Source organism: Salmo trutta, chromosome 26, assembly GCF_901001165.1.
Source record: "Salmo trutta chromosome 26, fSalTru1.1, whole genome shotgun sequence".
Lineage (NCBI taxonomy): Eukaryota > Metazoa > Chordata > Actinopteri > Salmoniformes > Salmonidae > Salmo > Salmo trutta.
This window is the reverse complement of record NC_042982.1, coordinates 34,056,300-34,082,462: the sequence shown is the minus strand read 5'-3', so window position 1 is coordinate 34,082,462 and position 26,163 is coordinate 34,056,300. Positions and strand designations below refer to the sequence as shown.

General features: G+C 42.6%; 1 protein-coding gene across 5 annotated transcripts in view; it reads left to right on the top strand.

Annotated features, from left to right (window-relative positions):
- Window positions 1-26,163, top strand: part of robo2 (roundabout, axon guidance receptor, homolog 2 (Drosophila)) — a 555,672-nt gene that overhangs the window by 493,859 nt on the left and 35,650 nt on the right. For 3 of the 5 annotated variants that reach the window (XM_029715771.1, XM_029715772.1, XM_029715770.1), the window contains exons 18-20: window positions 17-205; window positions 1,171-1,197; window positions 4,941-4,983. In XM_029715771.1, coding sequence (XP_029571631.1) covers window positions 17-205; window positions 1,171-1,197; window positions 4,941-4,983 — 259 coding nt within the window. The remainder of the gene's footprint in view (window positions 1-16; window positions 206-1,170; window positions 1,198-4,940; window positions 4,984-26,163) is intronic. The other 2 variants (XM_029715774.1, XM_029715773.1) reach the window with 1 other exon arrangement.

The window sequence follows — 26,163 nt, the reverse complement described above, 5'->3', positions numbered from 1 at the left end:
GTCCCTCCCACCCCAGGTAAGGACTTCCGTGACGTGATCATAAGTGGGAACAGGAACAACAGCATCACGGAGCAGATCACAGACGTGGTGAAGCAGCCAGCGTTCATAGCGGGGATCGGAGGGGCCTGCTGGGTTATCCTCATGGGCTTCAGTATCTGGCTGTACTGGAGGAGGAAGAAGAGGAAGGGACTCAGCAACTACGCAGGTTAGACAGGCAGACTGGAGAGTGCACACAGACACCAATTCTGAACACAACATGCAAACTGTACTGTACATGCGCAAATACACACCCTACCTCTGGGAGCTTGTTTTCTTGCCAGCAATACAGAGTACTCAACAAACTTCCTCATTAGCATCCTAAGCTATGTTTAAAATACTTATTTATTGACTCTATTGTGAGAGGATATTTCTATTGTCTGAGATGATGAGGATCAGATGGAATATCTTGAAGCAGAGCAGAGTCTTGGCGTGAATCAAGTTGTGATGTTTGACACATCCTCCCACGGTGTTGACACTAGCCTAGGGTGGCATGGCCTGAGGGGGTCGCTGGTATAACTGACTCTGCTGGTCTGGCCTGTCACTCAGGACTGAGCCATGCTGGAGCTGGAGCCAGTCCATCCATCCTCCTACACACCGACCCTGACATTTCAGACTGAGTGTGGGTGCTCGACCCCAGTCAGGACAGCCTTCCTCTGCCAGCCTATTTAATTAGAGAGTGGGAAGTATATGGTACATTAGCAGTGCATGTAATGTTATTCAACAATGGCTTTAGGACTTTAAATCAACAGTACAACACAAATTGTTCTCTCTCTCTCTCAATAGTTTGTATTTTCTCTTCTTGCACATCTCTTTTTTAATTCCTACAGCAGTCTGACTTTAGAACTTGAACAGTTCTTGATGTTGCCACAGTCAGTCAAATGGCTGTAACCTGTTCTTCCTTTCTGTTTGTTACATTTTGTGTATGTTGTGTTATCTTTTTAGTGCTGTCTCTACATCTCTGTGGCTTCTGAGCTGCTTTTTGGGTCATGTTGATGGCCCCTCTCCTCTGGCCCCCTTTGGCCTCCCTGTCCCCCAGCCCCAGTGTGCAGAGCCCCCCCCCCCCCCAATGCACTGCTTTTAGCACCTCTGCAGGCTTTTAACACACAACTTTTCTGTCTTCTTGTTTTACAGTTCAGTCCTTCACCTTCACCCCTGCAGGTACTGTTCATTTGTCCGTCCCCACCCCCCTCCCCTCCCCATCTCCTGCCACAGGTCCCTCCTCAACTCTCCTCTCCTGCCTACATTATATATGTTTGACAGACTCCAGGCCCTGCCCAATACAAATCAAATCCCTACCTTGAGATGGCAAAACCCCATATTTCACACCTGTTTTCCCGCTGGAAGAGATGGATTGAAATAGCCCCTGCCTAAATGCGTACTTTGAAAATGGTCTGGATTTTTAATTGGGCAGGGCCTGAACACTGCAAACAACTGTCCCCATCCCAGCTGAGTCATCAGCCTGGTTGTCATACTGTACTGTGTTGCTGTGTGTCTATGTATGGGTGTTTTGACCATCAATGTTTCAATGAACCTCCGTCTGTCTGGTACTTCTGTTGCGTCTCTCCTCTTGATGGTAGTGGGTATTCCTCCTTAAGATACTTGACTCTCCTCTTGATGGTAGTGGGTATTCCTCCTTAAGATACTTGACTCTCCTCTTGATGGTAGTGGGTATTCCTCCTTAAGATACTTGACTCTCCTCTTGATGGTAGTGAGTATTCCTCCTTAAGATACTTGACTCTCCTCTTGATGGTAGTGGGTATTCCTCCTTAAGATACTTGACTCCCCTCTTGATGTTCCTGTAAGATGTATGCATTGGGCTTGAAGGGGTCCTTCTCTTTCTACAGGTGTTGGTGTTGATTGGTAGTTATATGTGATTATGTTCCCCCTCTGAAATATCCTCAATGGCTACTTGTTTGTATTTTTGAAGGTCATTTTCTTTATCCCTCTTCCTAGTGTTAAGTTGCTCCTCTACTCTATACGTCCTGAACTAATATGTTCATTTCAGTTAATTTGATAACTGTAACAATGTTAGCCCTATATTGTAAAGCATTCACAGTACATGCTCTCCCAAAGTGGACATGACTGGCACCAATGTTGAGTAAGCAAGCAATCAGCCTCTGTCTCTCAATGGAATAAACTGTAAATACAGGAGAGAAAAGCCTCTGTCTGCTCAGTGTACTCTCCTGGAGAGAGATAGAGGGATGGGATGGAGAATGGAAGAGAACAGAGTCCATTACAGATGAAATGAGTCCCTCAGACTGGGGTTCCTCTCTACTGGTCCAGTACCAGCAGTGTGACTGAGATAAGGCCAATGCAGGGAGGCTGGCTGGGGGTCCTGGCTGTAGTCTTGCCACTCCAGTCAACACATCCTCTCTGTGATACACCCCCTACTATAAGGACACAAGGCGAGACCCAAATGCAGACACAGTAAGCAGATGGTTCAGCTCCGATATTTATTAATCCAAGGGGTAGGCAAAAGGTAGGTCAGGGACAGGCGAGAGTCCAAAACAATACCAGACGAAGGGCAGTCTCGAGGTCAGGCCAGGCAAGGGGTTCAGTAACCAGATCCGAGTCCAAACAGTACAAAAGGATAGGCAGGCTTGAAGACAGAACAGGTAGAGTGGTCAGGCAGGTGGGTTCGGAGTCAGGACAGGCAAGGGTCTAAACCAGGAGGACTAGAACCAACAGGGAAAAATAGGAGCAAGGAAAAATGCTGATTGACTTGGCAAACAAGACGAACTGGTACAGAGAGACAGGAAACACAGGGATAAATACACTGGGGATAATTAGCGACACCTGGAGGGGGTGGAGACAATCACAAGGACAGGTGAAACAGATCAGGGTGTGACACCTGCTTCTCTCCCCGATCTCCCTATTCTCACCTGGTGCTCTGGCCTCTGGGAGATAAGTGTTCCACTCAAACGTACTAATGAAACTGAAGAGTGTATGTGTGTATGTATTAGATTGTAAGGACACTGCACTGAGGCTAGAGGATCAGGGTGGTGTCCACTGGATGATGACATTTGAGTCAAGGACTGAAGGGGATGAATAGGACTGGTGTAGATAGATATAATATGAATATTATGGTGGTTATATTTTAGTGGTGTGTCGTTTTAGGGTGTTCGCTAGCTAGGAGCTAGGAGATGAGGTGATGCCCACACAGTGTCCTCCCGTCTGTCTCCTACAGTAAACCAGTCATACAGGAGAGGTAAATCACGGGTTTGTGGAGGCACGCGGCCAGCAGGGAAGAAGATTTGATGGAATTTGTATACGCTGATTATGTCCTCCCCCTTTAATGGTTATTAAAGGGGATTCATCTGTATTCATATTGGAGAAAGTGCTTATCTGGGCACAGCCACGTCAGGCTGGCTAACATTAAAGTCCTCCACAGCAGAGCAGAAATGTGTCTGAGCACAGATATGGACATCAGAGGCCTCCCCACAGCAGAGCACAGTATCAGCCACCCTATTCCCTTCTCCCTCCTCTTCTTCTTCCTCCTAGTAAATGGAGAGAGAGAGAGAGAAAGAGATTCATTTATTGGTAGTGGAACAAAGAGAAGTAGCTATAGTGTAGCTGTCAAAGCTGTATGCAAATAAACCAATGTGGTATGTCTGAAGCAAAAGAACAGTAAAGGTTTAAGAAGCGAGTTTTCTTATTTTAGTTCATTATCCTGTGTTGTGGTTTGTTTTTCTCTCGTACTGCAACATGCTCGTGTACCGTTCAAGAATGATTATGGTAAAGATGTTTTGGTTGGTTGAATCTGTAGTGGTTGATGACACAGTGGAGAGGTTATCCTACCAGCAGCCCCTCTCTGTGTCACACCCAAGCCACTTCCTTCATTTAGAAAACCCCATCTCCTCCCCTCCTTTCTTCTTGTTTTCTCTGAGGACTTTATTTAGCCGTGCCTGGGCTTGTCGGGAAATAAACCTGAGTGGAGGAGAGAAGAAATGTTCAGCCCTCCTCCTCCCTTTAATCTCCATCTAGACAACAAATGAGCCAAAATACTATCAGCTCCTCAACTCAAGCAGGGTTCTCTTTTTTCCTTCTCCCCCTGTCATCTGCACGGGGTGATTTCCAAAACTCTGGGCTTCTTTACCTCTTTTCTTTGCATTTCCTGTGATCCATTGAAGTTTTACATTCTCAGTCTTCTGTCTTCTTGTCATCATCTGTGTTGAGCAGGATGAAACGGTCTCTTACTCTGAGCTGCTGAAGTTTTACTAGCTGCTGACAAATACCATTATTTATTATCTATAGATCACTGTAATGGAACAGGCCAGGCCACATCATGGCTTCTGAGAGTCATGCTAGTCAGAGTACCCTGCTACTAGAGGGATCTGTAACTCACTCCCATCCAGCCCCCACACATCTAATTCTACCTGACGAATGAGCCCTCTGCCTTTTCTAATCATTTTGTTTTTCTAATCACAAATCTGATAATAACTTACACCAACATTTTTTTAAATGAAATTAGTTTCTGCTCTGATCAAGCATCTTGTCCTTGGGAGAAATACACTACGTGTCACTTTATGCAAACAAATGCAATCTGCTATCTTATTCACAGCATCTTTTTCAAATTTCCATGATAAGAATGGACACTGTGAGGCCTCTGCATCCCTTAGTGAAGCCATCAATATCCAGCCAGCTGCAGAAGACATTGGGAGGACACATGAGTATGGGGTGTAGTGGTCCGATCGTTCACAAGGATAATTCTTATTAATGATTGGGTGCTAAAATCATCAGTACCCTCTCTGTTCAACTGTTATTAGTGTTGGTAATACAGCCTTGATGTGGTCATCAATGTCATTGAAACTATGTGAAGACTCAACATATTGCTTTGTCTTTTCTCTCGTCCTTTTTATGTCTTGGCACCCCCTCTGTCCTCTCCTCTGCTCTGACCCCAGTGACGTTCCAGCGTGTTGACGGAGGTCTGATGAGCAATGGAAGGTGAGTGTTCTTCCCGTCAGTGTTCCATCAGGGACAGAGAGCCCTTCTCTCCACACGCAGAGCCAAACAACTCCACACCTATCATCAGTCTGCCAATCAAAACCCACAGCATACACAACACATCACCTCTATTCTGAAAGGCTTTCAAACCAACTCCCTAACACTGTGAAAACCCAGCAACCCAGTCAAGCATTATGCTATAACATTATGCTATAACATTAGACTATAACATTATGCTATAACATTAGACTATAACATTATGCTATAACATTATGATATAACATTACACTATAACATTATGCTATAACATTATGATATAACATTACACTAGAACATTATGATATAACAGACTATAACACTAGACTATAACATTAGACTATAACATTATGATATAACATTAGACTATAACATTATGATATAACATTAGACTATAACATTAGACTATACCATTAGACTATAACATTATGCTATAACATTAGACTATAACATAATGATATGCCATTACACTATAACATTAGACTTTAACATTAGACTTTAACATTAGACTTTAACATTAGACTATAACATTAGACTATAACATTAGACTATAACATTATGATATAACATTAGACTATAACATTATTATATAACATTAGACTATAACATTATGATATAACATTAGACTATAACATTAGACTATAACATTATGATATAACATTAGACTATAACATTATGCTATAACATTAGACTATAACATTATGCTATAACATTATGATATAACATTAGACTATAACATTATGCTATAACATTATGCTATAACATTATGATATAACAGTAGACTATAACATTATGATATAACATTAGACTATAACATTAGACTATAACATTATGCTATAACATTACACTATAACATTATGATATAACATTAGACTATAACATTATGCTATAACATTATGATATAACATTAGACTATAACATTATGCTATAACATTATGATATAACATTAGACTATAACATTATGATATAACATTAGACTATAACATTAGACTATAACATTATGATATAACATTATGATATAACATTAGACTATAACATTATGCTATAGCATTATGCTATAACATTAGACTATAACATTAGACTATACCATTATGATATAACATTAGACTATAACATTATGATATAACATTAGACTATAACATTATGCTATAACATTATGCTATAACATTACACTATAACATTATGATATAACATTAGACTATAACATTATGATATAACATTATGATATAACATTAGACTATAACATTAAGATATAACATTATAATATAACATTACACTATAACATTATGCTATAACATTATGATATAACAGTAGACTATAACATTATGATATAACATTAGACTATAACATTATGATATAACATTAGACTATAACATTATACTCTAACATTACACTATAACATTAGACTATAACATTATACTATAACATTAGACTATAACATTAGGCTATTCACCTCATTTTCAACGGATATCTGGGCAGGGTCTGTTTAGGTTTTATTGTGGGGGACTTCCGGTTAAGCACTTCAGGCCAATAATTCGCAGCTAGCTAGCTTACTGACTTGCCATCGCTTCTCACAACTCCCCAAGCATGGATTCCTGCAAAACTGGCCTTTTTTGTTTGGTAAAGGGATGCCAAAATAACTGGCATAAATGGAGGCTCTAAGGACGATGGGTCTCTTCGGCTTTGACTCAAAGCATTGAACTTGAAGAAACCACCAGACTCTATGTGTGTTCCAGTGGCTGTCAATGCCATTTAAGATGAGGGAGGACAATTTATTTTTTCATGAGCATGGCCTTATTTATTATTACAGCAATATTTAATGGCTCTTATTCATAGTCAATTGACCCAGATCAATGTAACAGCAATATGTTTAGGCTACTACATGATACTCTAATTTTCCCTATACACATGACTACAACCTAGCCTATGAATTAAAGTTTACAACGTAGGTGCACACAGGTCGAGAGACAAATTTCGAGGTGACAGACAGTGACATATGGACAAACAGTGACATTCAATACCGCCCTGCAGACTCTTGCCTGCATCTAGCTGCTATAGGGTGTAATCATTAGTCCAACAGTTGCAAACAAGATTGCAAAACTCAGGTATGTTTATTCATGTATTGTTCCGTTTGCTTCCATTTAATAATTTTTTTTCAACAGACTTGGCGGAATGAATACACCTCAGATCACGCATAAACACACTTCACTTTCATAGCATCCATGTGGTATTCCTTCTCGCATCTCTCCTCCTCTCACCTAATCCCTTCGCTTGTGGACTTCAATGCACAACACATCAGCTGTATGTGACCAGGTGAAAAAACCTTTCCAAGCCGAACCGCTACACACAGCCTACATCGTTGTCACCATATTAGCTAAAGTGACGTCATAGTCAGCATAGATGACTGGGGCGGCAGGTACCCTAGTGGGGCGGCACGTAGCCTAGTGGGGCGGCACGTAGCCTAGTGGGGCGGCAGGTAGCCTAGTGGGGCGGCAGGTAGCCTAGTGGGGCGGCAGGTAGCCTAGTGGGGCGGCAGGTAGCCTAGTGGGGCGGCAGGTAGCCTAGTGGTTAGAGCGTTTCGGTTGCTGGATCGAATCCACGAGCTGACAAGGTAAAAATATGTTGTTCTGCCCCTGAACAAGGCAGTTAACCCACTGTTCCCCGGTAGGCCAACATTCTAATCTGACTAGCCTAGTTAAATAAAGGTTAAAAAAAATATATAAAAAAATAATGTGTTGGTAAACCTACTACAATCATGCAGTAATGTCACAGTGTACAGTCAGTAAGCAGTTACACCGGCGGGCCACGGTGGCAATAAATTAGAATCGAATACCGAAAGCTTACCTTGACTTGGAAGAGTTCCAGTGTTGTGTTGGAAAGGCATAGCCAGCTGGCTAACATAGCATCACTCTGAGCAGAGTGTTTCAGTAGGCTGACCTAACTAAATGCATTTACTAGCTAAGTAAGAAAGTGGAAAAAATGACACTCTCTCGTTCTTCTCCTTCATTTTGGAAGAAATGTATTTGTTCAACTATTGTCTCTCTCTCTCTTTGAGTCAACTACTCACCACATTTTATACACTGCAGTGCTAGCCAGCTGTAGCTTATGCTTTCAGTACTAGATTAATTATCTGATCCTTTGATTGGGTGGACAAAATGCCAGTTCATGCTGCAAGAGCTCTGATAGGCTGGAGGACATCCTCCAGAAGTTGTCAAAATTACTGTGTAAGTCTATGGAAGTGGGTGAGAACCATGAGCCTCCTCGGTTTTGTATTGAGGTCAACGTACCCAGAGGAGGACGGAAGCTAGCTGTCCTCCAGCTACACCATGGTGCTACCCTACAGTGCTGTTGAGGCAACTGTAGACCTTTGCAAATTAGTCTGTTTTAATCAATTATTTGGTGACGTGATTATACTTAGTATAGTTTTATCTAAAAAGGATAGCTTTTTAAATGTTTTACAATGTACATTTTTATGAAATTCACTGAGGAGGATGGTTCTCCCCTTCCTCCTCTGAGGAGCCTCCACTGGTGTGTTCCTATCACTTTGTGGACAAGAGGCCGACTGAAGAGCATCCTTTCTCTGAGAAGTGGTTGGGCTACGATGCTCCAGTACAGACCATCTCATCAGGACATCAACAGTGTGCCAATGCCACCGCAGCGTAAAGATGCTGGTACTCAATGGGAGGTTCCAGAACTTACTGATCACAGCTACGTGTCAAGTGAACCAGTCAACAAGCCCACCTGCCACAAACAAACCCAATGTGGTGGTGCAGAGCCATTGACCCAAACCATTCTGAAGAATGACACTAGCTGAGTGTTGTATACTGGCCTTTCATTTACTTCTTTCTTTGACCATGTAGCATTTCTGCAGAAATTCTACCAGGTTAACTTCAAAATGCATATAACGGATCAAATACTGATAACCTTGATGAAGCTGAAGTTGAATCTACTTCAGGGTGATCTTGCTGATGGCTTTGCTGTGTCCCAGGGAGTAGTGAGCAGAATAATTTCCTACTGGATTAACACATTGGAGGAGCACATGAGGATCTACATTCCATGGCTGCCGAGGGAGACAATCCAGAACACAATACCTCAGTGCTTCAAAGAGAAGTTCCCCAACACAACTTGCATCATCGACTGCTCTGAAAATACTCTTCAGAAAGCACACAATCTCCATTCCAAATGGGAGTCATACAGCCACTATTATTCGAGCAATACTCTACAGCAGTGGTTCCCAAACTTGTTATAGTCCCGTACCCCTTCAAACATTCAACCTCCAGCTGCGTACCCCTCTAGCACCAGGGTCAGCGCACTCTGAAATGTTGTTTTTTTGCCATCATTGTAAGCCTGCCACACACACTATACGACACATTTATTAAACATAAGAATGAGTGTGAGTTTGTGTCACAACCCGGCTCGTGGGAAGTGACAAAGATCTCTTATAGGACCAGGCACAAATAATAATGTAATAATAATCAATTATTTTGCTCTTTATTTAGCCATCTTACCCATAAAACTTTATTTGTTAATCGAAAATTGTGAATAACTCACCACAGGTTAATGAGAAGGGTGTGCTTGAAAGGATGCGCATAACTGCAATGTTGGGTTGTATTGGAGGGAGTCTCAGTCTTAAATAATTTCACACACACAGTCTGTGCCTGTATTTAGTTTTCATGCTAGTGAGGGCCGAGAATCCACTCGTGCATAGGTATGTGGTTGCAAAGGGCAGCAGTGTCTTAAATAAATATTCTTAGGGATAGCCCCCTTTTTTACAATTTTTGCCTAAAAGACATACCCAAATCTAACTGCCTGTAGCTCAAGCCCTGAAGCAAGGATATGCATATTCTTGGTACCATTTCAAAGGAAACAATTTGCCATTTGCGGAAATGTGAATTGAATATAGGAGATTATAACACAATAGATCTGGTAGAAGAAAATACAAAGAAAACAACAACCAGTCTTTTTCTAACGCCATCTTTGAAATGCAAGAGAAAGGTCATAGTTATAGCCATCGCTCTGGTTGTAATTTTGATAGTGTCCACAAGATGGCAGCAGTGTATGTGCAAAGTTTCAGATAGATAACTTGAAAAATGAGTGAACAATAAGACTTGTAGTGTCAAGTCCCCAGGTACATTTGGGCAAGTCGTGAATGAGACATTCCTCTCTTCAATCTAACTCTTTGTTCTCTCTTTAATTTGGGGTGATATCGGTCTTGTACGTTTTATTCCAATTTTATAATATTATAACATTATTCATATTCCATTTTTCTGCATGAATATTGTCAAATCTGAATACTTTGATTTAGCTTTCCAAGTATTAGTAGCCATATTATAAGTTCACCATTTGCAAAACAACCAGTTTTCATAACACTGAATATTCTTATACGTTGTGTCCAAAAGGAAATAGCATGCTGTCGCAAAAGGTTAGCGCCTACATTTGAGACCGAGACGGGATATCCGGATACTTCCGTAAAGCCCAGCTGATTGGCTATCTAGTTAGCTTTGTTTGACCCCGATTGGTGCTTATTTGACAAAGATATAGCCCGCGTCATCAGTGTGCCATGAAGGCGTCGCTCTCTGACCAAATATGGTGTCCTATATGATATACTACACCCCTAATGAAATAGTGAAGTCTTGTTACCTTCTAGGATCTCTGAGGAATACATACGAATGTGATTTGACTCGTTGAAACAACGTTTAGGGTGAGATTTTCACAGATTCCTTTCTTTGCAAATTGAACGAGTAGAAATACATAATCGATTGCACGTGCTACATGGACCTTTTTAGGATATGAAAAAGGATTTTATCTAACAAAATTACACTTCATGTTATCTCTGGGTCCCTTTGGATGATAAATCAGAGCAAGATTTCAGAATGTAAGTACACATTTCACCTTCAGAGATAAATTTATCAAACCTATCGAGGTGAAAAAAGTGTTTTGTGGTCAGGTTCTCTCCTCAAACAATAGCATGGCATGTTTTCGCAGTAATAGCTACTGTAAATCGGACAGTGCAGTTATATTAACAAGAATTTATGCTTTCAGCTAATATAAGACACTTATATGTACCGACATTTGTTGTTTCGCTAAAATCTGTGAACTTGATATAATGCGCTGCATGATTTACAACTGTCCCGTTGACGGAACGCCGATCCTTAAGAAGCGCAATTTGTGCTATTTGCTAAGGCAGGATACTCTGAGCGCAGCCCAATCCAGAAATCTTTCAGTGGCTTTTGATTAAATTAAATTTTCACAGAACTGCTTGTTGCAATTTCGATGAGGCTCTCTTGTTCAGATATCGATAAGTGTACTGGAGGCAGGGCATGAAAGGAATAACAAATCCAGTAGTTTTTGTCATCCGTTTCAGGAAGTACCTGCGTAATTGCGCACCCAAATCACTCATGTGCTTCGCTATATCACATTTGACATTGTCCGTAAGCTTGAGTTCATTTGCACACAAAAATCATACAATGGTGGAAACACCTGTGTGCTGTCCTTGTTAATGCAGACAGAGAAGAGCTCCAACTTTTTAATCATAGCTTCAATTTTGTGCCGCACATTGAATATAGTTGCAGAGTCCCTGTAATCCTAGATTCAGATCATTCAGGTGAGAAAAAACATCATCCAGGTAGGGCAGTCATATGAGAAACTCGTAATCATGCAAGCGGTCAGACAAGTGAAAATTATGGTCAGTAAAGAAAACTTTAAGCTCGTCTCTCGATTCCAAGAAATGTGTCAATACTTTGCCGCTTGATAACCAGCACACTTCTGTATGTTGTAAAAGCGTTACATGGTCGCTGCCCATATCATTGCATATTGCAGAAAATACACGAGAGTTCAGGTGCCTTGCTTTAACAAGGTTAATCATTTTCATTGTAGTGTCCAAAACGTCTTTCAAGCTGTCAGGCATTCCCTTGGCAGCAAGAGCCTCTTGGTGGATGCTGCAGTGTACCCAAGTGGCATCGGGAGCAACTGCTTGCACACGCATAACCACTCCACTATGTCTCCCTGTCATGGCTTTTGCGCCATCAGTACAGATACCAACACATCTTGACCACCAAAGTCCATTTGATGTCACAAACTTGTCCAGTACTTAAAAAATATCCTCTCCTGTTGTCCTGGTTTCCAGTGGTTTGCAGAAGAAGATGTCTTCCTTAATTGACCCACCATTAACATAACGGGCATATTCCAGGAGCTGTGCCAGGGCCCCACGTCTGTTGACTCATCCAGCTGCAACACATATAATTCACTGGCTTGTATGCAAAGCAGTAATTGTTTCAAAACATCTCCTGCCATGTCAATGATGCATCATGACACAGTGTTGTTTGATGAAGATATTGTCTGTATAGTTTTTTGGGCCTTTTCCCCCAGCATTGTTCCAGCCATATCCGCGGCAGCAGGAAGAATTAAGTCCTCCACAATTGTATGGGGCTTGCCTGTCCTAGCCACTCAGTAGCTCACCATATAAGATGCTTCTAGCCCCTTCTTATTAATGGTATCTGCGTTTATAAAAGACTTACTCCTCGAAAGTAATCTTAATTCTCGCACAAAAAACTCCCTTGGCTTATTTTTCAAATTGGCATGTTTTGTTTCTAAATGTCTGCGCAAGAGTGAATGTTTCCTCGAGTTGTGAGATAGTGCTTGTCACGACTTCCGCCGAAGTCGGTGCCTCGCGTTAGGTGGTCGAAGTCACCGGCCTTCTAGCCATCGCCGATCCACTTTTCATTTTCCATTTGTTTTGTCCTTGTGTTACACACCTGGTTTCATTCCCCCAATTACTTGTTCAATATTTAACCGTCTGTTCCCCCATGTTTGTTTGTGAGTGATTGTTTGTTTGTAATACGGTCCGTTATTGTGTGCTCAAATTATTGCGTTGTATTTGTGAATATTTAAGTAAATTACGTTTATTACTCATATCTGCTGTCGTGCGCCTGACTCCTCAACACCAGCTACACACAGGCAATATTACAGTGCTTTAGCACATATAACACACTGTGGCTGAGGAAAGGCACTAATCCCAATATAAGTGAACCACAAATCAATGTAGTTCTCATCATATTTGCGCCTCTTCGATGGTCCAACGTCCCTGTCTGCTGTTTGGTGCTTCCCCGGGTAAGGGGGCAGTAGCTCTTCGGCTGCATCAGATTCACAACTGTCAGTGTCCATGCTAGCTGGGCTAACAACAAATGTAGAATTACTGATGCTAGCATTGGATGTGCTCGTGGAAGCAAAACAACTTGTGTCATCGACAGGTGCAGGTGTAGTACTGCTGGTAGTAGCAGTACTACCAGTAGAGATGGTATGCGTCTCTATGGACTTACTTTTTTTAGCCATTTGTCCATTTTCGAGCAACATACGGACCGTTAGTGGAATTCCCGCGAGACAGTAACGGTTAACGTGATTGGATATTAATTATTTGGGTTACCTGTATTTGACATTGTGTTGTTATTTCCCTGAACACTAGATGGTTTAATTTTATTTTTGGCAGTGAAATGAAGCTACTCAGGCGTGAAAAAAACCTCACCCCCTGTTGTGGGATGTACGCCAAATAAAAATGTGAAGAAAAAAATAAATATATATATATTTATGTGAATCACATTTTTATTTGGCGTACATCCAATTGCATTGCGCGTTCCCTGGGGGTACGCGTATCCCAGTTTGGGAATACCTGCTCTACAGTATTTGGTTGTCATTGCTTCATCCTCGCTATGTTCATTTCTCCTGCATATGGAGACAGATGCAGTGACAAGTTCATCACCCAAACTCTGGCTTCCTGGAATACCTTAGGCCTGGCAATGAAGTTATGGCAGACAGGGGCTTCACCATCCGAGATCTGCTGTATGAGAGGAAGGTAAACCTTGCCATACCAGCCTTCACTCAGAAAGGAGACCAGCTGTCTGATGAGGATGTCACAGGCATGAGAAGGATATACATGTTGAGAGCGTTATCAGACGACTCAAGGTGTTAAAAATCCTCTCCCAGACTGTTCCCATCAACCTGACACACAAAATGGACAAAGTCCTTAGACTCTGTGCAGCATTTGTTAACATGCAGGGTGAGATTATCCATGAGGATGTAGAGTGAGCAGTGAGAATGTTCATGCAACTGAAATGTAACTTTAAACACTATAATTTCATCCACATTAGATATTGTGTATATACAGTTGAAGTCGGAAGTTTTCATACACAAGTCATTAAAACTTGTTTTACAACCACTCCACAAATTTCTTGTTAACAAACTATAGTTTTGGCAAGTCGGTTAGGACATCTACTTTGTGCATGACAAGGCATTTTTCCAACAATTGTTTACATACAAATTATTTCACTTATAACTCACTGTATCACAATTCCAGTGGGTCAGAAGTTTACATACACTAAGTTGACTGTGATATGCTAATTGACATAATTTGAGTCAATTGGAGGTGTACCTTTGGATGTATTTCAAGGCCTACCTTCAAACCCAGTGCCTCTTTGCTTGACATCATGGGAAAATCAAAAGAAATAAGCCAAGACCAAAAAATTGTAGACCTCCACAAGTCTGGTTCATCCTTGGGAGCAATTTCCAAATTCCTGAAGGTACCACGTTCATCTGTACAAACAATAGTCCGCAAGTATAAACACCATGGGACCACGCAGCCATCATACCGCTCAGACGCGTTCTGTGCAAATCAATTCAATCCCAGAACAGCAGCAAGGGACCTTGTGAAGATGCTGGAGGAAACAAGTACAAAAGTATCTATATCCACAGTAAAACGAGTCCTATATCGACATAACCATAACCATTTTTGACATCACTGCTTTAGCACACTCCGCCAATGTCACGCCCTGACCTTAGAGAGACGTTTTATTTCTCTATTTGGTTAGGTCAGGGTGTTATGTGGGGTGGGCATTCTATGTTGTCTATTTCTTTGTTTTGGCCGAGTGTGGTTCCCAATCAGAGGCAGCTGTCTATCGTTGTCTCCGATTGGGAATCATACTTAGGCAGCCTTTTTCCACCTGTGTTTTGTGGTTAGTTATTTTCTATTTAGTATCTGTTACCTGACAGAACTGTTCGCTTTTAGTTTTGTTACTTTGTTCGAGTGTTTCGTTGATCAATAAAAATCATGAACACTTTCCACGCTGCGCTTTGGTCCTCTCATTCCGACGAGATCCGTTACAGCCAACCCTGATGTCCTTGCCGTGTCTGTATCCTGGCTTAGGAAGGCCACCAAAAATTCTGAGATTTCCATCCCCAACTACAGCATTTTCCGTAAAGATAGAACTGCCAAAGGGGGAGGAGTTGCAATCTACCGCAGAGATAGCCTGCAAAGTTCTGTCATACTTTCCAGGTCTATACCCAAACAGTTCGAGCTTCTAATTTCAAAAATGTATCTCTCCAGAAATATCTCACTGTTGCCGCCTGTTATAGACCCCCCTCAGCTCCCAGCTATGCCCTGGAAACCATATGTGAATTGATTGCCCCCCATTTATCTTCAGAGTTTGTTAGGTGACCTAAACTGGGATATGCTTAACACCCCGGCAGTCCTACAATCCTAGCTAGATGCCCTCAATCTCACACAAATGATCAAGGAACCCACCAGGTACAACCCTAAATCGTAAACATGGGCACGCTGATAGATATTATCCTGACCAACTTGCCCTCCAAATACACCTCTGCTGTTTTAAATCAGGATCTCAGCGATCACTGCCTCATTGCCTGCATCTGCTATGGGTCCGCGGTCAAATGACCACCCCTTATCACTGTCAAACGCTCCCTAAAACACTTCTGCGAGCAGGCCTTTCTAATCGACCTGGCCCGGGTATCCTGGAAGGATATTGACCTCATTCCGTCAGTAGAGGTGCCTGGTCGATCTTTAAAAGTAATTTCCTCACCATCTTAAATAAGCATGCCCCTTTCAAAAAATGTAGAACTCAGAACAGATATAGCCTTTAGTTCACTCCAGACCTGACTGCCCTCAACCAGCACAAAGACATCCTGTGGCGGACTGCACTAGCATCGAATAGTCCTCGCGATATGCAACTTTTCAGGGAAATCAGGAACCAATACACAGTCAGTTAGGAAAGCAAAGGCTAGCTTTTTCAAACATAAATTTGCATCCTGTAGCTCTAACTCCAAAAATTTTTGTGACACTGTAAAGTCCATTGAGAATAAGAGCACCTCCTCCTAGCTGCCCACTGCACTGAGGCTAGGAAACACTGTCACCACCGATAAATCCACAATAATCAAGAATTTCAATAAGCATTTCTCTACGGCTGGCCATGCTTTCCTCGTGCCTACCCCAACCCCGGCCAACAGCTCCACACCCCCCGAAGCTACTTGCCCAAGCCTCCCCAGCTTCTCCTTCACCCTATCTAGCAGATGTTCTGAAAGAGCTGCAAAACCTGGACCCGTACAAATCAGCTGGGCTAGACAATCTGGACCCTCTCTTCCTAAAATTATCCGCCGCCATTGTTGCAACCCCTATTACTAGTCTGTTCAACCTCATAAAGATTGGAAAGCAGCCGCGGTCATCCCCCTCTTCAAAGGGGGTGACACTCTAGACCCAAACTGTTACAGACCTATATCTGTCCTGCCCTGCCTTTCTAAAGTCTTCGAAAGCCAAGTTAACAAACAGATCACTGACCATTTCAAATCCCACCGTAACTTCTCCGCTGTGCAATCCGGTTTCCGAGCTGGTCACGGGTGCACATCAGCCACCCTCCAGGTACTAAACAACATCATTACCGCCATCGATAAAGGACAGTACTGTGCATCCGTCTTCATTGACCTGGACAAGGCTTTCAACTCTGTCAATCACCTCAACCGTGAAGAACGGGGGTGGCAGCATCATATTGTGGGGGTGCTTTGCTGCAGGAGGGACTGGTGCACTTCACAAAATAGATGGCATCATGAGGAAGAAAATTATGTGGATATATTGAAGCAACATCTCAAGACATCAGTCAGGAAGTTAAAGCTTGGTCGCAAATGGGTCTTCCAAATGGACATTGACCCCAAGCTTGCTTCCAAAGTTGTGGCAAAATGGCTTAAGGACAACAAAGTCAAGGTATTGCAGTGGCCATCACAAAGTCCTGACCTCAATCTTATAGAAAATTTGTGGGCAGATCTGAAAAAGCATGTGCAAGCAAGGAGGCCTACAAACCTGACTCAGTTACACCAGCTCTGTCAGGAGGAATGGGCCAAAATTCACCCAATTTGTTGTGGGAAGCTTGTGGAATGCTACCCGAAACATTTGACCCAAGTTAAACAATGTAAAGGCAATGCTACCAAATACTAATTGAGTGTATTTAAACTTCTGACCCACTGGGAATGTGATGAAAGAAATAAAAGCTGAAAGAAATAATTCTCTCTACTATTATTCTGACATTTCACATCCTTAAAATAAAGTGGTGATCCTAACTGACCTAAGACAGATTTTTACTAGGATTAAATGTCAGGAATTGTGTAAAACTGAGTTTAAATGCATTTGGCTAAGGTGTATGTAAACTTCCGACTTCAACTGTGTATATAGTTTCCTATTTAATCTGAATCATTTTAAAGTTCATTCAGTTTAAATATACTGTAGCGTTGCCTGTTCCTGATAATTACAGTCATCCAATAGGTGCTGTTATCATGCCTTCTTCAATCTATTTAAAAGAAAACATTTTCATCATCAAAATGTCTCTAGCAGACCAAGAGGGAAGACAACTGTTTATCAATCACTCTTTTCTCAATTTGTGCCCTTGAAAACCCAGAATCAAACTGAAAACACATTTTAAACCCTTAGACATGCCTCCTCATCCTTCATTTCAAAATGTTAAGTATCAAAGAAAATGTCAACGTGGAATTTCATAGTGTTTTCATTAACACCATAATTTGCCAAGTGCAAGATGAGTTACGGTATGCTTAGATAAGTTCATGAAGTGCCATTTGAAAATAAAGAGCCGTACAAGGTACAATTAAAATATTCATAAATCATAAGGAGTTGTCTGTAGGCATTAGATAAACATGTATGAAGAGAGCTGTACAAGGCAAGATATAAAAAACTGTGCAAGACACCAAAAAACACGGCAATTAAGAGTTATGCTTAGATAATAAGGTGGAGCTGACAGAGAGAGCTTTACAAGACACAACTATTTCAAAACACAAAGTATTAGGCCCCGAGCCTTGATACCACATAGATGAACATATTTGGAGCACAGAGTTAGTCTACCTGACTGGAACTCATCTACTATCCTTGGCAGCATATGTGTGAAATAAAATGCCTTCAGTTAGGGATAACATCAGCACAGAACTTCACATCAAAAGGCACATCGATAACAACCTGCTCGGATGGACCCCAGATCAGCAGTTTGCATCTCTCCAGTCCTGCGCAGCGCATGCCCATTTGCACCTGCATGTAGTACCCGCGGGTTCCATTAGGTTGCCGCTGAGGAACCCCATCCACCAGCTTCACATCGGTGAGTTTCCCAGAGAACATTTCAGTCAGAGACTCATACTTCTTACTCAGAACAGGACACTTGATTTCTAGAAGTTCTTGAGAGTTTAACTCTTGATCTGGGCTTGCAGAAAGACATGTCTCCTTGACACTCACTACTGTGCCTCTACTCTCCAGACTAATCCCACAGCTCTCCAGCCATGTGTAGGCCGCCTGCTCGTTCTCCTTGCCATATGTGGTTGCTGAGTTCCCATGAAACCGGGGGAAGAAATGCTCCCGCACAAAGTTGTCGGGATTCGTTGAGATGCGCACAGGAACCTTCTTTGCTGAGCTAGCAGTGGTGGGAAGTTTACGCGCGTCATACCACGATTGGGAGGCACTCTGTGTCCTCCAAGCTGGCACATTTATACTCCTCCAGCTTAACATAAATATCATAAAATGACAAGCATTTCTGACACTGCATGGTTAATGCCGTGTTCACCATGAGGCTGATGTAGCTGTGCAGCTGCTGCTGGAACTTGACGACTGTTTGGTTTAGCTTTGATGCACTTGTGCAGAAAGCTCCCTACTCAAACCTTGGCCCCTTCCAAACTCTTCTTATGTGCATTGTGGGAGTGGTACGGAGGATTTGGATGTAGAGATGGAGACGTGGCCGGGGTGCTGTCAGAGAACTCTTCCCTTTGTTTGTGAAGTTTGAAACGGATCTCGCTAAACGTTTTTGGAGATAAATTCCGCTGTGTCGCCGAGTTCCACTGGCAATGTTAATCTGTACAGAACACCCCTGTCAATCCTCCATACACAGCATTCTGCACCGTCAACAAAAAACGACTGTTAGAATAGTCAATTACAGTACAGAACACCCCTGTCAAGCCTTCATACACAGCATTCTGCACCGTCAACAAAAAACTACTGTTAGAATAGTCAATTACAGTGCAGAACACCCCTGTCAAACCTCCATACACAGCATTCTGCACAGTCAACAAAAAAACTACTGTTAGAATAGTCAATTACAGTGCAGAACACCCCTGTCAAACCTCCATACACAGCATTCTGCACCGTCAACAAAAAACTACTGTTAGAATAGTCAATTACAGTACAGCACACTAGTTTACATGGTATTCACAGTTTACTATTTTACACAGTCCCCATTTAACTAGTAGGTTTAGGTTATGTTGGTAATTTCCTATTTGATTGTAAAACTCACCATGATTCTGTACCTACCTCATTGCCATTCAAGATTAGGCTGATATAATACACAATGAGCCGTTGAAACCAAGAATCGTGTGGGCATGCTGTACTAGTTAACGTTATCAGTTCTGGTCAGTGATATGGTATCATCACAATTAGCTAGCTAGCTAAGTAACTAGCTAACATCAAACGTATCAGTCATAGAAAGGGCAAGTTATGATAAAGAAAAAGCCAGCGAGCTAGCTACCTTCCATAGTATTATAGCTTAATGACTACAAGACTTCCCCTGCCTTGCAACACAAGAACACCCTGCAGTCTCCACCGTGCTGACAGAAGATACAAGAATCCAGGCAGAATGATGGTGTGTTTTGCTTTGACTGGGCTGGACATCCGCTTTGAGGAACACCAGGTTGTCATCCTCAAGACAATGAATAAGCAAACGTCTAACTTTGCCGCTGTGGAGGTATTTATTTTCACCTGTACTTTTGTATCTCCTCATCTCTGACCCATCCACACCGAGAGACAATATGAAATAATTGACGATGTCTTCGTTGGTGATATGTGGCCATTTTTTATATCGTCCTCCCACTCTTGAATAATCCGTGGATGTGGCACAGACTTGCCATTTGACTTTGAAAGGTTTTTCTTGGTATGATCCCACAACATTTTGAGATAGCTAGCTAACGTGCGCAAAACGGCAAGAAGGCCACAAAGGAAGACCTCCATGAAACAGAACGTTCTGACATTGTTTTGTTTCGGGGTTATTAACCCTTGTGTGGTGTTCATGTTTTTGTTATTCACCCAATGTTTGCGGGTCTGATGGACCCACAATATTATTGGGTTTTAAAAACAATACAGCCATAAAATTTGCGTAAAAATACTTAATACTTAGATGTTGACTTATATCAATTACAAGCAATATAGACGTACATGGTTCAAATTTGCCATTTACCTGCTAGACCACATTTATCAATAAAAGCACTATTCTTTTTTTATAAAATGTGATTTTTGTCATCAAAAATCTATTATAATCGTGACATGGGTGGAATTAATCAAGTTTATCTTGAACAAACATAAATGAAAGAAGGTTTTCATCACTATTAATGTTTTTTGCATTGAACTGAACAAATTGGAAGGACACATTTTACATACTGTATTTTATGGAAATGATAAAGGAGCCGCAATGAACAGAGTTTTACTGTGTGTGTGTTGCAAATGTATTTATTGCACTTGATGCATGTGTACTGTGTCTTCCTGTCCTTCTTGGGTCCACACACATTGCAGCACTTCTTCTTGTTACTACCGGCTGCAATCTAGAATGATGAAAACACAGGATTTTTACTAACATCTCACTCACTCACTCACATATGTAGTTAGAGCAGGCCAAGGTAGGAGAGTCAGACATACACACATGCAACAACATCACTCACACTTACTTCCGGTATTGGAGTTGTTGGTTCTGTGAGTCGGGCAGATGGAGCACCAACATCCTCCTCCTGAATCCTCCTCAGGATGTCTGCAGAACCTGGGGTCCTTGGGATATGCTCCCTCCTCTGGATTGGAGGTCTTACCAATGCTTTGCCCAGCTCCTCGAGAAAGAGCCGTCTCCTCTGGAGCTTCCCTCTGTTCCAATCTGGGTTCAACTCCATCCAGATGACAAACGCGTTGTACACCGAGATGTCCAAGATGTTGAAGAATATCACAAGTGGCCAGCGTAGGATTCTTCTTTTGCAGCTGTAGCCAGTCAACAGCTTGTCTAAATCATCACAGGCAGCCCAGATGTTGATTCCATATTTGGTGGGTTTAGACGGTATGATCTGCCTGAAGGGGCAGTTCAAAAGAAGAATTTATGTCCTGCACATGACTTGGTTGCATACTTATCACATTGGCAGTCATGCAGCGTGGCTCATTCCTTGGGCAAGAAAACCATTCAATTTCACAATTTTTGGACATCTACATTTCTCCTCCTGTAGGCTGCTGATGAGCTGATTGCTAACGGGCTGGTCCTAGGGCTGGCTGCTGATGGGCTGGTCCTGGAGCTGGCTGAGGGTCAATCTCATCCTCTTCTTCCAACTCAATGTCAGACTCCGAATTGACAGAGACATGATCTTCATCTTCCAAAGTGGAAGACGCTCCTTCAACACTAGCTTCTCTCTCTGCAAAAATGATTTTTATGGCCCTCTGAGCAGAGATTATGTTTGTGGTGTTCGGGTCCACTGTAATATAAATGTGTAGGAGGGTGCATAGTGGGCACTCAATGAAAATGTGTTATTTTACATGTTCTTCACAGAAAATGAGCCAAGGCCACTGAGTCTCAGGTTGAAAAAATAATTCCTTGTATAATGTTTATTTTAGTGAACATAGAAAATTGGTCCCACAGACCCGAACACCACACAAGGGTTAAATAAGGTGAATAAGATTAGACTATAACATTAGGCTATCTCAATGGTATTATTATCAACAACCTGCATCTAAAGCTGTGCTAACCTCTGTCCTGGGCTTTAAACATCTTCACTATAGTGCCCTTGGCTCATCTTCATAAAATATGCATTATGTCTTCAGTGCACTGAGCAAGCCTGCTCTAACGCTGATAGATGACTGATGGATCTATAGATAACTGATAGGTCCTACCTGCGTGTTTACGTCGCACACAGACCTGTGTGCAAACATACATTCCTAACACATCTCCGTTCACGCATCACTAGACAGACTCATAAATCTCCTCAACAGAATTAGCAGAAACAATTTAAGCAGAGAGTGCTTTTATTTTATCATTTATCTTCCCCTGCCGGCAACCCAGAAGCCCCCTGGAGTGATAAATTTGCCTGTCACTTTGCCAAGGCGACTGGGATCCGAGCACATGTAATAATGTACAAATAATTACCCAGGGGAGAGGTGTGGAGGTACCCCTGCTGCACCCCACACAGCCTGCTCGCTGTGTGTGTGTGTGTGTGTGTGTGTGTGTGTGTGTGTGTGTGTGTGTGTGTGTGTGTGTGTGTGTGTGTGTGTGTGTGTGTGTGTGTGTGTGTGTGCGTGTGTGTGGGAGAGAGAGAGGGGTTACAGAGAGTGGGGCCCATCTCAATGACACCAGTTACTGAGCCTTTGTAGGGATTCAGAAGGCTCCCCAGAGAATCCAGGGCTTCTGTCTGGCTACTGCTCTATCACACCTGAGTAAATAGGTAAATCCACACAGAGCTCACACACTCCGTCTGAGATTCTAAACTAGTTCAGAGTCTGTTTTTCTGAGTGTGTTTTTCCAGTATTTAGTCTACTGTGTGTATCTGTATGTGAGTTAGTTTTTCTGTTTGTGTGTATGTTGTCTGTGTGTTTATGTGTGTGCCTGTGTGTGGGCACAGTGTGTGTGTGTAGTGTGTCGATGTGCATGCTGCCCATATTTCTGCGAGAGCCGCCAGCAAGCACTCAAAGAATTAACCACGCCACTTGCCATGTCTTTTCTCATCTATTTTTTGCTGTAGTGTTTTTCCTTCAATTTTCCACATAAGTGGTTCTGATTCTCACCCCGGCGGATGGGATTGGAGGGGTCTGTATCTGTGGCACTATATTTGCTATAGCTTAAGTCAGTGGGGGAGACATTTCTACACAGCACCAGAGTGGTAGGACATAGTGGGGGAGATATTTCTACACAGCACCAGAGTGGTAGGACATAGTGGGGGAGACATTTCTACACAGCACCAGAGTGGTAGGACATAGTGGGGGAGACATTTCTACACAGCACCAGAGTGGTAGGACATAGTGGGGGAGACATTTCTACACAGCACCAGAGTGGTAGGACATAGTGGGGGAGACATTTCTACACAGCACCAGAGTGGTAGGACATAGTGGGGGAGACATTTCTACACAGCACCAGAGTGGTAGGACATAGTGGGGGAGACATTTCTACACAGCACCAGAGTGGTAAGATGCACTAAGTCGGGAGCTAGCTCTGCTTCTATAGTAGCAGAAAGCCCTGATCCTGGTCACTGTGGTCACATCAAAGCCCTAATCCTGGTCACTGTGGTCACATCAAAGCCCTAATCCTGGTCACTGTGGTCACATCAAAGCCCTGATCCTGGTCGCTGTGGTCACATCAAAGCCCTAATCCTGGTCACTGTGGTCACATCAAAGCCCTAATCCTGGTCACTGTGGTCACATCAAAGCCCTTATCCTGGTCGCTGTGGTCACATCAAAGCCCTTATCCTGGTCGCTGTGGTCACATCAAAGCCCTGATCCTGGTCGCTGTGGTCACATCAAAGCCCTGATCCTGGTCGCTGTGGTAACATCAAAGCCCTGATCCTGGTCGCTGTGATCACATCAAAGCCCTGATCCTGGTCACTGTGGTCACATCAAAGCCCTGATCCTGGTCACTGTGGTCACATCAAAGCCCTGATCCTGGTCGCTGTGGTCACATCAAAGCCCTGATCCTGGTCGCTGTGGTCACGTCAAAGCCCTGATCCTGGTTGCTGTGGTCACATCAAAGCCCTGATCCTGGTCACTGTGGTCACATCAAAGCCCTGATCCTGGTCGCTGTGGTCACATCAAAGCCCTGATCCTGGTCACTGTGGTCACATCAAAGCCCTGATCCTGGTCGCTGTGGTCACATCAAAGCCCTGATACTGGTCACTGTGGTCACATCAAAGCCCTGATCCTGGTCGCTGTGGTCACATCAAAGCCCTGATCCTGGTCACTGTGGTCACATCAAAGCCCTGATCCTGGTCACTGTGGTCACATCAAAGCCCTGATCCTGGTCACTGTGGTCACATCAAAGCCCTGATCCTGGTCACTGTGGTCACATCAAAGCCCTGATCCTGGTCACTGTGGTCACATCAAAGCCCTAATCCTGGTCACTGTGGTCACATCAAAGCCCTGATCCTGGTCACTGTGGTCACATCAAAGCCCTGATCCTGGTCACTGTGGTCACATCAAAGCCCTAATCCTGGTCACTGTGGTCACATCAAAGCCCAGATGTTGCAGCTTCTACATCTTTCCCTGCAGAGTGAGAGTGACCCGCCCAGTATCACAGGGAAATGTGTTCATTTGTTACCTGGTATGTTTATTACATTAATTAGACAATAGCAAATGGAGTCACGTCTGTTCCCAGCTCCTCATTGGCTGCTGCCAAATTGTCCTGACTGAACAAATCACTTAATCGATCACAGAATAAATGATTCATGGAAGATGAATTGGCTGCAGATTGGTAGACCTGGATGGCTTGACTTTGGTTGCTCATGTGAAATTGATAAAAGGCGATAAGGACCCATTCCTTCTCACCCTGTCACTAGAGAGATGGTAATTAGGAGCTAGTAATAACTATCTCAGCGCTGATCAATATTTTAGCCAGAGCAGATTCTGAGCTATAGAGAGTGGACTAAGCACTGCCGCCAACGGGTTCTGCCAACACTGTTGCTATGGAGATTCCTTTACATCACGGGACTTAGGAGCTAAGTGACAGAATCCTCTATGAATGGAAATCTCAAATGGAAATACGTGTTTCAACATGCCTTAAGTGTAATTTCATGTGGGGGTAGTACTGAGCAGTAGGCATGCGGAGCGTGAACACATTTTATCTATGTAGTTGCATTGGGATTAATATCTCTGGTCTGGCTTGTTTATGGCTCGTCGCACGTCAGGCATCCTGGGTGGTTACTCAGGTTTGCTACCTTTCACAACAAACAGCCAAAAAGTCTGACAGGAAAATAGCACAAATTCAAATCATTTCTTGGCCAAGGCTGCAATAAATCCCCAAACTCAACTAGGATTAAAAGTAAACTTGTCAAGGATCCAGAAGACGTGTGACCGTTCCCCCCTACAGTCAACAGCCATATACCAAATACTCCCAATAGAACCCATATAACCAAAACTCCCAATAGAACCCATATACCAAATACTCCCAATAGAACCCATATACCAAATACTCCCAATAGAGCCCATATACCAAATACTCCCAATAGAACCCATATAACCAAAACTCCCAATAGAACCCATATACCAAATACTCCCAATAGAACCCATATACCAAATACTCCCAATAGAGCCCATATACCAAATACTCCCAATAGAACCCATATAACCAAAACTCCCAATAGAACCCATATAACCAAATACTCCCAATAGAGCCCATATACCAAATACTCCCAATAGAACCCATATAACCAAAACTCCCAATAGAGCCCATATACCAAATACTCCCAATAGAGCCCATATACCAAATACTCCCAATAGAACCCATATAACCAAAACTCCCAATAGAGCCCATATACCAAATACTCCCAATAGAACCCATATAACCAAAACTCCCAATAGAGCCCATATAACAAATACTCCCAATAGAACCCATATAACCAAACCTCCAATAGAGCCCATATACCAAATACTCCCAATAGAACCCATATAACCAAAACTCCCAATAGAGCCCATATACCAAATACTCCCAATAGAACCCATATAACCAAAACTCCCAATAGAGCCCATATACCAAATACTCCCAATAGAACCCATATAACCAAAACTCCCAATAGAACCCATATACCAAATACTCCCAATATAAA